Source organism: Elephantulus edwardii, unplaced genomic scaffold, assembly GCF_000299155.1.
Source record: "Elephantulus edwardii isolate Elephantulus edwardi_28Jun2011 unplaced genomic scaffold, EleEdw1.0 scaffold00089, whole genome shotgun sequence".
Lineage (NCBI taxonomy): Eukaryota > Metazoa > Chordata > Mammalia > Macroscelidea > Macroscelididae > Elephantulus > Elephantulus edwardii.
The window spans coordinates 6,442,565-6,453,660 of NW_006399839.1; the positions used below are offsets into that span (position 1 = coordinate 6,442,565).

Sequence of the window (11,096 nt, forward strand, 5' to 3'; positions counted from 1 at the left end):
TGGTGAATATTCTGTGAACAGCTGAAAGAAAAATCTTCATTGTAAGCAGTGCACCCAGGGTGTTTTATAGGCAAGGATGGTGGGACTTCCTGTCACATACTTTTGGGCATGTCAGGATGGACCTAGTCCTTGGAAAAGGACATCATACTTGGAAAAGTGGAGAGCCACTGAAGGAGAGGAAGACTGTCAATGAGGGATTGACACAGTGATTGCAAAATCAACGAGTCTGAGTAAAGCTGAGATTGTGAGGATGATGTAGGAACCAGTAAGATTAAATCCATCGTACCTATCCAGCACCTCACAACAACAATAGGGGCAGGCCCAATCTGAGGATGTCAAAGGAACAAAAGCCACATGGCGTGGTTAGGAGCAAAGATAGTCAAGGAATGGTCAGCAAAGGTTAGCGGAGCAGACAGGTGAGAGGGGGGCAGCTGGCGAAGGATTTATGCCGACAGTTGCAATTTTACTTAAGCTTTAAGAGAATCCCTATGGATTTTTTGGGTGTGTGTCCAAGGAGCAGCTTTAGCCGTGCCTTTGCTCTCAGCATTTTTCTTCAAGGACCCAAGGAGCAAACCCAGGCGCGTGGGAGCTTTGCGCAAGCGGGAGGCGGAGCGGGGGAGGAGCTTGGGGTGACCACGCCCCTGAGCAGACACGTGACGCCTCGCGCCGGCCCCGCCCCGGAGGAGGCCGGAACGAGCGCGCCTCGGGGCAGCGGGAGGTCCCCGGAGCTGCTGCGCTGCGCCAGTCGGCCATGGCCGCCCCGCTGCTCACCCGGGCCTGTGGCCGCGTCCGCGGAGGTGAGTGCGTGCGGGCTCCGCATAGAGGGGCCGCGGACCCGGGCCAGTCGGCGAAGTGTTGGGCCGCCTCCTGCTCTGGTCGTGGGCGGGCGCCGGCCCTTTCCCTGAGCGCGCGCGCGCGGCCTTTGCCCTAGTTCCCTGATACCACTGCCCGCGCGGCTCAGCTTGCAGTGACCCCCACTTCGATCCCCTGGACTCCGCTCTGACCCTCACCTCAGTCCGGCTGGCATGCCAAGTCTGCCAACTCCCATCCTTTACTTTCAAGGAGGGGCAGGGTGCGCCCTAGACAGTAGGTCGGGCGGTTGAACGTGACCTTGGGCAAAACACTTTCCCTCTCGCCCCAGCCTCAGTTGGTCCGTACGTTAAATGACCACAGTGGCCGTGATCAAAGTGCCAAACCGCCTGGTTGCGAGGATGGACTAAGAGTATGTCAAACTTAGTACAATGGGGGTTTTGGCAACAGGTGCTGGACGTGGCTCGTGTAACCACTGATTGTATAATTACTACTTCTTTCTTTCCTATCTTATTTGTCTCCACCTGTACCCGGCCACACATGTCACCAAAGGCTCCCTTTCCAGGTCCCAGATTCCTTACCAACTTGAGGACTAATGACAGTAAGGACAGACAGCCCTCAATGAGATGGAATGACACAAGAGCCTTAACAGGTTCAAATGTGTCAAAGATCATGAAATTGGCACAGAATCGGGTAGGCTTCTGTCCTGTTGGATGTCAACAATTCATAGAGATCCGTGCCTGCTAGCCCTTCAGCTCAGCGGGACAGTTGTCAGCCTGTGGCATTAGCACTGACTCAGCAACCCCGATCTACATAATTGAATAAAACTGCCCAAGATCCTCTGCAGTTTCTACCAGTGGAGTTGATATTTCTGTAATCCTCCCACTCCCAGGAGCTGAGTAAGACTACCTTCCACCTGCTTTCTATAGAAACAGAGCCAGTGTGAATCAGTTCACCCGGTGTTGTTTGTTGTTATGTGCCATCGAGTCACTTTGCGACTCATAGCGACCCTATGTACAAGAGCTCTATACCTCCTCTATCCTGTGCCAACCTAGCTATCTCAAACGCACTTATTCCCACCTCTCCAGTCACAGAATCGATCCATCTCATCAAAGGTCTTCCTCTCCTTCGCTGCCCCTCCACTCTGCCAAACATGGTGTCCCTCTCCAAGGACCAGTCCCTCCTTGCAACATGCCCAAAATATGTCAGACGAAGCTTCAGAATCCTTGACTCCAGGGAACATTCAGGCTCACCCTCTCCAGGACGAACCTGTTTGTTCTCATAGCAGTCCAGTAATCATTGATAATCTATGGGCTGTGAATGCTGTAGGGTATGCAAAATGGTTAGCACAGGGGACAGTGCTAGGCTTTTTAGGACGGGCCCTGTTGGCATTTTGACGTGGCCACTTGGAAGATGAGCCTATGATCTACTCTTTATATTTTTATTTAATGTTTGGAAAAGACATTTATTGCAAGTGGTTTGATCTACTTCTTGAACAGACCTGTGGAGCTGTCCTGCCCTGTGCAGGTGGTGTATTTATATATCAGATTAGAGTCAGGCAGCAACCTAGAAACAGTGGCTCTGTCTCAGATGGTGACTTAGGCATTGTGTGATGCTTGGCTGCGTCTCTGCCTCTTGTTCATTGTTCCCAGTGGTCGCCCTCCTCCTGCCCCCAGTTACGGCGACTGAAAATGTCTGCAGATATTACCTATTGCCCTTTTTATGGGGGGGCCTTCCAGATAGCTTGTGGCTGAGCCCCATTGAATTAGTGGAAAGCCATTCTTATTATTAAGCAACCTTGGTGATCCCAGCAACAGGTCTGTGGGAGAAAAACATGAGTAGTCTCCTCTGGAAAAGATTTACAGCCTTAGAAAGCCCACGGAAGGTGAGAAGCCCCTCAACAGAGCAGTGGGTACTGTTTATTTTTATTGATTTTAATGAAAGTTTACAGAGACTTAAGGTATCCAGTCATTCATTGTTTCACTTTTCTCCCTGCCCACCCCCTCCCCCCCAATTCGTTTTTCTCCTTGATGAGTAAAAGAGAAACTTTTATTGCTATGCAGTCCCTCCCACCAAGTCCACTGCACTGTGCAGCCTTCATTCTGAACGCCTGTCAGGACAATAATACCTAATCATATATCCGTTCTAAACAGTTCTCTCCCTCATCTGTTGCAATGCAGTATACATCATTCCTCCCCTTCTTCTCTGTCTTCTTTCAACCCCAATGTCAGTCCAGTTTTACAACAGTGGCCCTATGCAGTATTTGTCCTTTTGTGACTGAGATAGTTCACTTAGCATAATGTCCTCCAGGGTCATCCACTTAGCATAGTATTTAATGAATTCCTTGGGTTTTTTTTCAGTGCTGCATAGTATTCCATTGTGTGAATATACCAGAGCTTCTCTATCCCTTCGTTTGTTGATGGGCACTTGGGTTGTTTCCAGCTCTTTGCTATTGTGAACAAAGCTGCAATAAACATGGGTGTGCATATATCTGCTTGGGTGGCGGTTATGGTTTCTTTAGGATGTTTGTTTGTTTGTTAATTTTATTAATTATTTATTAACTCAAAGGCAGCACCTTTCTGACATTTCAAGTCCACCCATGGCTCTGTGGGAGTAAGATGGGCGTTCTCTTTCTGTTTGCTTGACAGCCGTGGAAACCCACTAGACGGTCAGCTAAGAGGCAGTGCCAAGGTGACAGCAATGAATTTTAGTATTTCCAAGCAAAAAAGAGGCCTGGTGGCACTATGGATAAAAACATTTATTTCTTAACCAAAAAGTTGGTGGTTCAAACCCACCAGCAGCTTCGAGGGAGAATCATGGGGCAATCTGCGTCCATAAAGATTTACAGCCTTGGAAACTTGATGGGGAAGTTTTCGTCCGTCCTGTGGGGTTGCTGGGAGTCAGAAATGACTTGATGGCAGTGGATTTATTATTATTCATATTGTACAAGGACTCTTGCCTTTCCTCTCTCTGACTCCACTCTTTGTCGACAGCCCTCCGTCCTCAGGCCTGGCAGCAGTTACACACAATCTACCAGTCTGTGGAGCTGCCTGAGACACATCAGATGTTGAGACAGACATGCCGGGACTTTGCCGAGAAGGAGCTGGTTCCCATCGCGGCCCAGCTGGACAAGGAACACCGCTTCCCAGCGGCCCAGGTGAATGTGCCCACCTCCCAGCCCTAAGTTCTCGGGCGAGCCGAGCAGAAGAGCTCAGAGACGGATCGTGAGACGTGGAAAAGGCTGAGGCGGTTCCCCTTCCCAGCATGAGGCCTTGAGGCAGTCTCATTTCTAGAATAACAGTAATAGTCGTGGTGGCAGATTGGCTTATGATGCGTCAGGCACTGTGCTGATAGTTATAAGCTCTGAGCTTTTAACCAAAAGGTTGGAAGCTGTGGTGGCTTCGTGGTAAGGAATTGCATTGCCGACCTAAAGGTATGTGGTTTGAAACTGCTGGCTGCTCCTCAGGAGAATTGGGAAATCATGTGTAATTTACTGCCCCTGACGAGGTTTTAACCCACCAGAGCTTGGGATCTGCTTCTGAAAGGTTACACCGTGCAAACCCCACGGAACAGTTGTATTCTGCAGACTTGAGGTTGCCATGAGCCACAACAGACTCATACCCACCCTCAGACCCAGACATGCTACTCTCCGCAGCTCTGAGGAGTCTGGGAGCCTTGAATCTGGAGGAGGGGGCTGGTGGTGGTTTTATTTTATTTTTTGGAACTGACTCTTTTGTTGTTGTTGTTATTGTTAGGTACATATGAGCCAGAACTGACTCATAGCTGACTCTCCAGCAAGTTTTCAGAGGCAGTAAATTGCACGAGATTGTCCATTCTTTCTCTTGTGAAGCAGCTGGTGGATTCGAACCATGTGCCTTTGGGTTGGCAGCACAACTTACAAAGGTCCCTGATTGGCTCAGATGGTTTGTGCTGCACTACTAACTAAAAGGTTGACCATTCGAATCCTCCCGGCCGCTCTACAGAAGAAAACCCTGGTAACCTGCTTCCACAAGGTCAGCTGCTGAAAACTGTGCAGAGCACAGCTGTCCTCTGACACATCGGTGGTCACTTGACTGGGCAGTAAAAGGTTTAAGCTGTATTCTTTCTGCTGTGTAGCCAGAGTGATGTGTTACAATAGATAAATGTAATTATGACTTAAACATCTTTAGATGACTTCCCAAGAAACCTTAGGGCTTATTAGAGAAGTAAGAGGGTTGAAATTCAGGTTCAGGACCGGTCAGGATAGAGTTCTTCCATCTGCAATCCCACTGTGATCGGGGATAGCCTTTTACTGTTTTTGCTAGATGCTGTCACATCGACCCTGACTTGCATCGCACTATGTACAGCAGACCACATCCTTGTCTGGTTGTGGATCCAAGGCTCTCCTCAGCTGTCTCTGGCCCTCGGCCCCCACTGTCTTCCTTGTTCACACTTTTTCTAGCTCTGCTGGTTAAATGCCCAGGGACATCCTTCCCTGCCAGTGAACCTTAGCCCAGAAGTGCTTAGCTGTAGGTCTGAGTTGGCAAGCCTTGCTCCTCTGCGTGCCTGGAGACAGCCTATTCCACCAGCCAGCTGCCTGCCTGAATGTGCTCAGCTCTCTAGCTCTGTGGGCTCGACAGCCCCGCCATCTCTCTGCTCTTGCCCCTTCATCTGCCCCTGCTCTTTCTTGCCATCTGTCACTGAGGGTAGGAGGTACCTAAATGGCTCATCAGGTCCAGATCTGCATCCCTTCTTGCCTTCTTGGTGGTGGTGAGGTTCCCCGTTCTCCTGTAGGCCAGCTCCTTTTGAAGTCCAGCAGGGTGCCCATACTGGCTCATCCCCTTTTCAGGGTTCCATGCACCTCATTTTCATTCTCCACAATCTGCCCAAGCCCTCTGGTGGGCCACATTTGCCTAGTCCCACTCAGTCAATTTAATGACAAAGGTAGTCTTGATGTAAACCATGGGGAGCCTTGCTTCCTATGTGTCTTAATGTTGGACAGTAAAAAGGGAAGATTAAAGAAGACGCAAGACCTTTGGATTACAGTGTGGGAGAAGAGTATTGAATGTATCATGGATTTCCAAAAGAACAAACAAATCTGTTTGGGAAGAAGTTGCAAGCAAGGTGCTCCTTGGAGGCAAGGATGGTGAAACATCCTCTCACATACTCTGGGCGTGTGATCAGAAAGGGCTCGTCCTTGGAAGAAGAAGACGTCATGCTGAGAAAGATAGAGGGTGGGCCAAAGAGAGGAAGACCCTCAGTGAGGTAGTGGCTACCACCGTGGGCTTGTACACCAGGCTGGTGCAGGAGAGGGCAAGGTTCAGATCTATTGTTCATAAAGTCACTATGAATTGTAGCCAATTCACCGGCCCCTGACAACAATCCAGTCATTTGATGGGAATTATAAAACTATGGCTCGAAGGGCTGTGTTAAGTAATTCACTATATGTGCCACTCGTGGCGCAAATCCGGAATCTCTGCCGTTGTTTGTACTTGGCACACCCACGTCCTCAGCATTTATTGAGCTGAGTTGACTATTAAAAATTGAGATGCCTTGGGTGTGTTTGGATTATATCCTGCGGTTTTATTTACATTCATGGGTTACATTTCCAAAATTTTACTTCTGCGCATGAAAGCTGGCAGTAGAAGCAGACTGTTTACCAACCTCCTTTGAACCAGTCTTAGTGCCCTGTGCTTTAGGTCTTCTTTCTGGGGCAGGGATGGTTTAGAATAGAACTCACCTTCCATGCCAGAGCCCAGGTTTGATGCACAGCCACCTGTCTTGTCAGTGGAGATTTGCATGTTGCTGTGATGCTGACCAGGTTTCGGAGGGGTTCTCTGATTCCAGGCTAAGACTAGGAAGAAAGGGTCAGTGGGAAATGATTGGTGAGGGTAGGAAGCTTACCTGTATCAACAGCCAAAGGCTGAATTTTGTAAGGCAGAGATCAGTCATACGTCTACCTTCCAGTTCCAGCTCTTCCTCCCAGGGCATGTTCTTTCTCTGCTGACTTAGGTAATTTGTTGCCATGGCCACAAACAGCACAGGTAGTGAGTTTATTATGGAAGTGGTGTTCTTGTTATGTGCCATTGGGTCAGAACTGACCCATAGCTGACCTTCCAGCAGGTTTTTGGAGACTGCAAATGACATAGGAAGAAATTGCCCATCTTTCTCCCTCAGAGTGGCTGGTGGATTTGAACCATGTGCCTTTGAGTTGGCAGAGCAACTCCTTTCCACTGAGCCACCAGAGTTCCCCATTAGGGAGGCAGCCAGTTACCATTGAAGATTGAAGCCTGTTTGCATTTTTGCTTAGGCCCTCTGCATGATTTTTCACCTGGCAGCTAACAGGGTTGACAGTTGAGGACGAAATGCCTGGCCATCTGCTCCCTTGGAGAGGACAGCCGAGGAAACCCGTGAAGCTGTTTTTCTCAGTCACACACGGAGTGGCCTTGGGTCGGCTGCAGCCAGTTTATCACGGTCACAGTCACGGTCACTGTGTATAAGGTGCCCTGGTGGATAAGGAGCTCGCCTGCTAACCCTGCAGGTTGGTAGTTCAGAGCCACTAGTGGCTCCACAGGAGAGAAATGAAGGCACTCTGCAATCTGCGTCTGTGCAGATTTACAGCCTTGGAAACTCTATAAAGCACTTCTTTTCCACCATGCAGAGCCTTGGGGAACAGAATGCAGGCAGCAGGTTTGAGTTTGGTTCCTGTTTATGATGCTACACTCCCATTTACACAGGGAAGGGCAACAGGGCTGAGGCAGGCAGAAGGAACACTGTTTTACAAGTTCATTATTTTTCAGAGCTGCATAGTGCAGCATGGGGGACCCTGGAGCACATCATGCCGAGTGAAATATCTCAGTCACAAAGGGACAAATACTGCACAGCACCACTGTTCTTTTTTTTTTTCTTTGTTTTGTTTTCAGTTTGTTTTTTTTTTTATTAAATTTTTTTAGTTTTAATGAACATTTACAGGGATTTTGGGTTTTCATTCCTTCATTGCTGCACCATTCTCTCTACCCTCCTCCCCAGTTTGTTCTTCTTCCCCGCCATCCGAATGTCTGTTTTAATTGTCCAATTGCCACAGTGCTTGTCAAAGTCAGTTCTGATTAATCTCCTTTGTCGGTGTGTCCTTTGCCATTCCCTATCACTCCTCCCTGAGAGAGACTTCACCCTGATTCATAAGGAAAAGGGGATGGCGTATTCTCTTAGCTACTTCCTGCTGAAAAGGGACGCTGTGGGTTTCAGGGTGAAGATCTTCTCTCACTACTCTAAAGGGCCCCTTTGGCAGTAGGAAACACATAGACTATTAGGGAGATTGATTTTGGAATTTAGATGCACTCTTATTGATTGTGCTTGGCCGTACATGTTCATATCCTTGAAGCTGTATCATGGGGGTGTTGCAACCTAGAAGACACAAATTTGACTAACAAGTTATAAGTACATGAGTCAAAAATTATGGAAAAGTAAAAGAAAGGATTCTTTCATTGTTTTACAAACCCTCCCCCAGGTCCCCTCCACCATGTAGCCCTCGCTCTAGACTCCTGTGATGACAGAAATACCTAGTTATATATCTCTTTTAAACAGTTTTCTCCCTCCTCTGTTTCAGTGCAGTATACATTATTGAACCCATCTTACTCAGTCTCTCCCCAACAGTGGCATCATGTAATATTTGTCCTTTTGTGACTGGGATATTTCACTCAGCATAATGTTCTCCAGAGTCAACCATTTTGAATAATATTGCATGAGTTCCTTGTTTTTTAATGCAGCATAGTATTCCATTGTGCGAATATACCACAGCTTCTCTAGCCATTCGTTTGTTGATGGGCACTTAGGTTGTTTCCAACTCCTTGCTATTGTGAACAAAGCTGCAATAAACATGGGTGTGCATATATCTGCTTGGATGTCAGCTATGGTCTCTTCAGGGTATATTCCCAGTAGTGGGGGCTGGGAGGAGAATAGGATAAGAATGGATGGATATGGTATACAATCCCCAGAAATGTTAAATTTTTTTTTTATTATTTTTCTGTGCGTGTACCGTCAAATCAGATCTGACTGGTACAGGAGGAGATTGTCCCTCCTTCCCCGGCAGAGCATCTGGTGGATTGGAACCGTGCACCTCTGGGATTGTAGTTGCAGCTCCTTACCACTAGGCCACCAGAGCTCCCCCAGAAATGTTAAATTTTTTATCCCATTAAATATTTCTATTTTCCTAGAAGAAAAAAAAAAGAGTGGATAGATAATGACCACTGCATAGGAACAGATGAAAGAGACAGCTGTCGAAAAGGAATGTATGATTAGGCATTATATGTACAACAGCAGCCCAGAATAAGTGATATATCATTGCCAAGAGTGCTGGGGGTGGGAGAGGTAGGTAATTGTGTAAGAATGAATGAATATTAAAAAAAAAAGGAACTGGGGAGGAGGAAGGAAGGGCGAGGGTCAAAAAGTACAACAGTGAGGGAATGAAAATCTAATTTCTTGGTAAATGTTCATTAAAATCACAATTAAATTAAAAAATAAAAATTAAAAAAATTAAAAGGAGCAAATGATGAGACAGAGATAAGATAGCAAAATAAAAAATTATACTGTTAGTGTTTTATAAAAAAACCTCATAGTAATAACACTGGCAATAGCTGTCATAATAAATATAAGGACTCATGATATTCTAGGTTGATGTTGTGGGTTGCTATCAAGTCCATTCCAGCCCCCGGTGACCTTTTTGAAGGAGGTCACCAGGCCTTTCTTCCAAGGCACTGCTGGATAGGTTCAAACCACCAAACTTTCAGCTCATACCTGAGCCCTTAGCCATTTGCGCCGCCCACTGACTCTGTAATCCAGGTCCTTAGGACCTTAAAAAATTCTTTTTGCTTGAATACTAAAAGAGACTTTAAACAAATTATTTTTTGCCTGAATACTAAAAGGTTGGCAATATGGCAGTGACACTGAGGATCAAAGGCCTGGTGATCTGCTTGTGTTAGAATTTTAACCAAGAAAACCAAAGGAGCAGTTCTGCACTCTTAACAAATCCTGAGTTGGAACTGACTCAATGCCAAGGACTTGGCCTTGATTTTATTTGGCTAAGTCTTTAAGATGACAATACCTTGAGGTGGTTATGTACTAATCCCCAGGAACTGGAAGTCATAGGTTAATTACCTTCTTCACCACTGACACACATGTGCAGGAGCCGTGCAGAGCCTCCTGACCCTCTGCAGGGCGTGGAACACCCTCTGGGCCCACAGTGGGTGCTCGTGGTGGTGGATGTGCTTTAGGGTCATAGCTAACTGTCCCGGGGACGTTTGGAGTAAATCACGCGGGAAAAGTTTGCCTTTCTCCGACAGAGCAGCTGGTGGATTCAAACGGTGTTTTATTTCTCCCTGAAGAATTTTCACTCATGAAAGCAGATTTCTGGGGAGCAGACCTGAGGCCAGGTTTGAGGTGAAGCCAGTGCTAATTTCTGTTAACTTGGATGGCTTTATAGCCTTGGTTGAACTTCGGTCTCTCTGTGTCACAATTGAGAAACAAAGTGAACAGTTACTAGTTTATAATGCCATTTGGTTGTAAATTAGAGAACAAGCAGTTTAAAACTCTTTAGTCTGTAAATGCATATATTTTTACTGAGTCCAGAGCCAGGGCTCAGGCAAGCAACAGATAAGGAGTCAACCATGTAACATGTGACGAATTTGCAGCAAAAGTTCTGGTGACTAAAGTGTCCATGACCCAAGCTATGGTCTTGTCAATCGCTTCCCGTGCATGTGAAAGCTGGACAATGCATAAAGAAGGCTTACGAAGACTTGGTGCCTCTGAAGGTTGCTGTTGAATATGGAATATACCTTGGGTGCCAGAAGAACACATCTGTCCTGGAAGAAGTCTAAGACATGAGGCTGGATATCAAGCTTGGAAAAGTGGAGAGTCAGTGGACAAGAGGAAGACCCTCCATGAGACTGAGACAGTGACCACAATGATGGCCTCAGACACAACACTGGATGGTGAGGTTGGCGTGGGACCACGCAGCAATTTGCTCTCTTACAGCAGAAAACCAGCTCTGTCTTATTCTAGGACTCAACTGAGTCAGTGGCACTTAGTAATAAGAACTTATTTGTATGCATCAAGCTAAGCTCAAGATCTTATTATTTACTTTGCGAATATTAACTGAATAACTTTTACATGCCAAGAGCCAAACCTGATTTTCCTTCTCTTGCCCTGTTTCAGATGTTGGCATCAGTACTCATGCACTTGGCCACATAGCATCTTCTAGAATTGTCCCTATTTTTCTTCTTCCTCATACCATCTGACTTTTTTTTTTAATA

The 11,096-nt window shown here is 46.8% G+C and overlaps 1 protein-coding gene across 1 annotated transcript in view; it reads left to right on the top strand.

Annotated features, from left to right (window-relative positions):
- The first annotated feature begins 672 nt into the window (after window positions 1–672).
- Window positions 673–11,096, top strand: part of ACADS (acyl-CoA dehydrogenase, C-2 to C-3 short chain) — a 19,486-nt gene continuing 9,062 nt past the window's right edge. Inside the window, exons 1-2 of the mRNA XM_006890437.1 lie at window positions 673–797; window positions 3,804–3,967. Coding sequence (XP_006890499.1) covers window positions 752–797; window positions 3,804–3,967 — 210 coding nt within the window. The 5' untranslated portion in view covers window positions 673–751. The remainder of the gene's footprint in view (window positions 798–3,803; window positions 3,968–11,096) is intronic.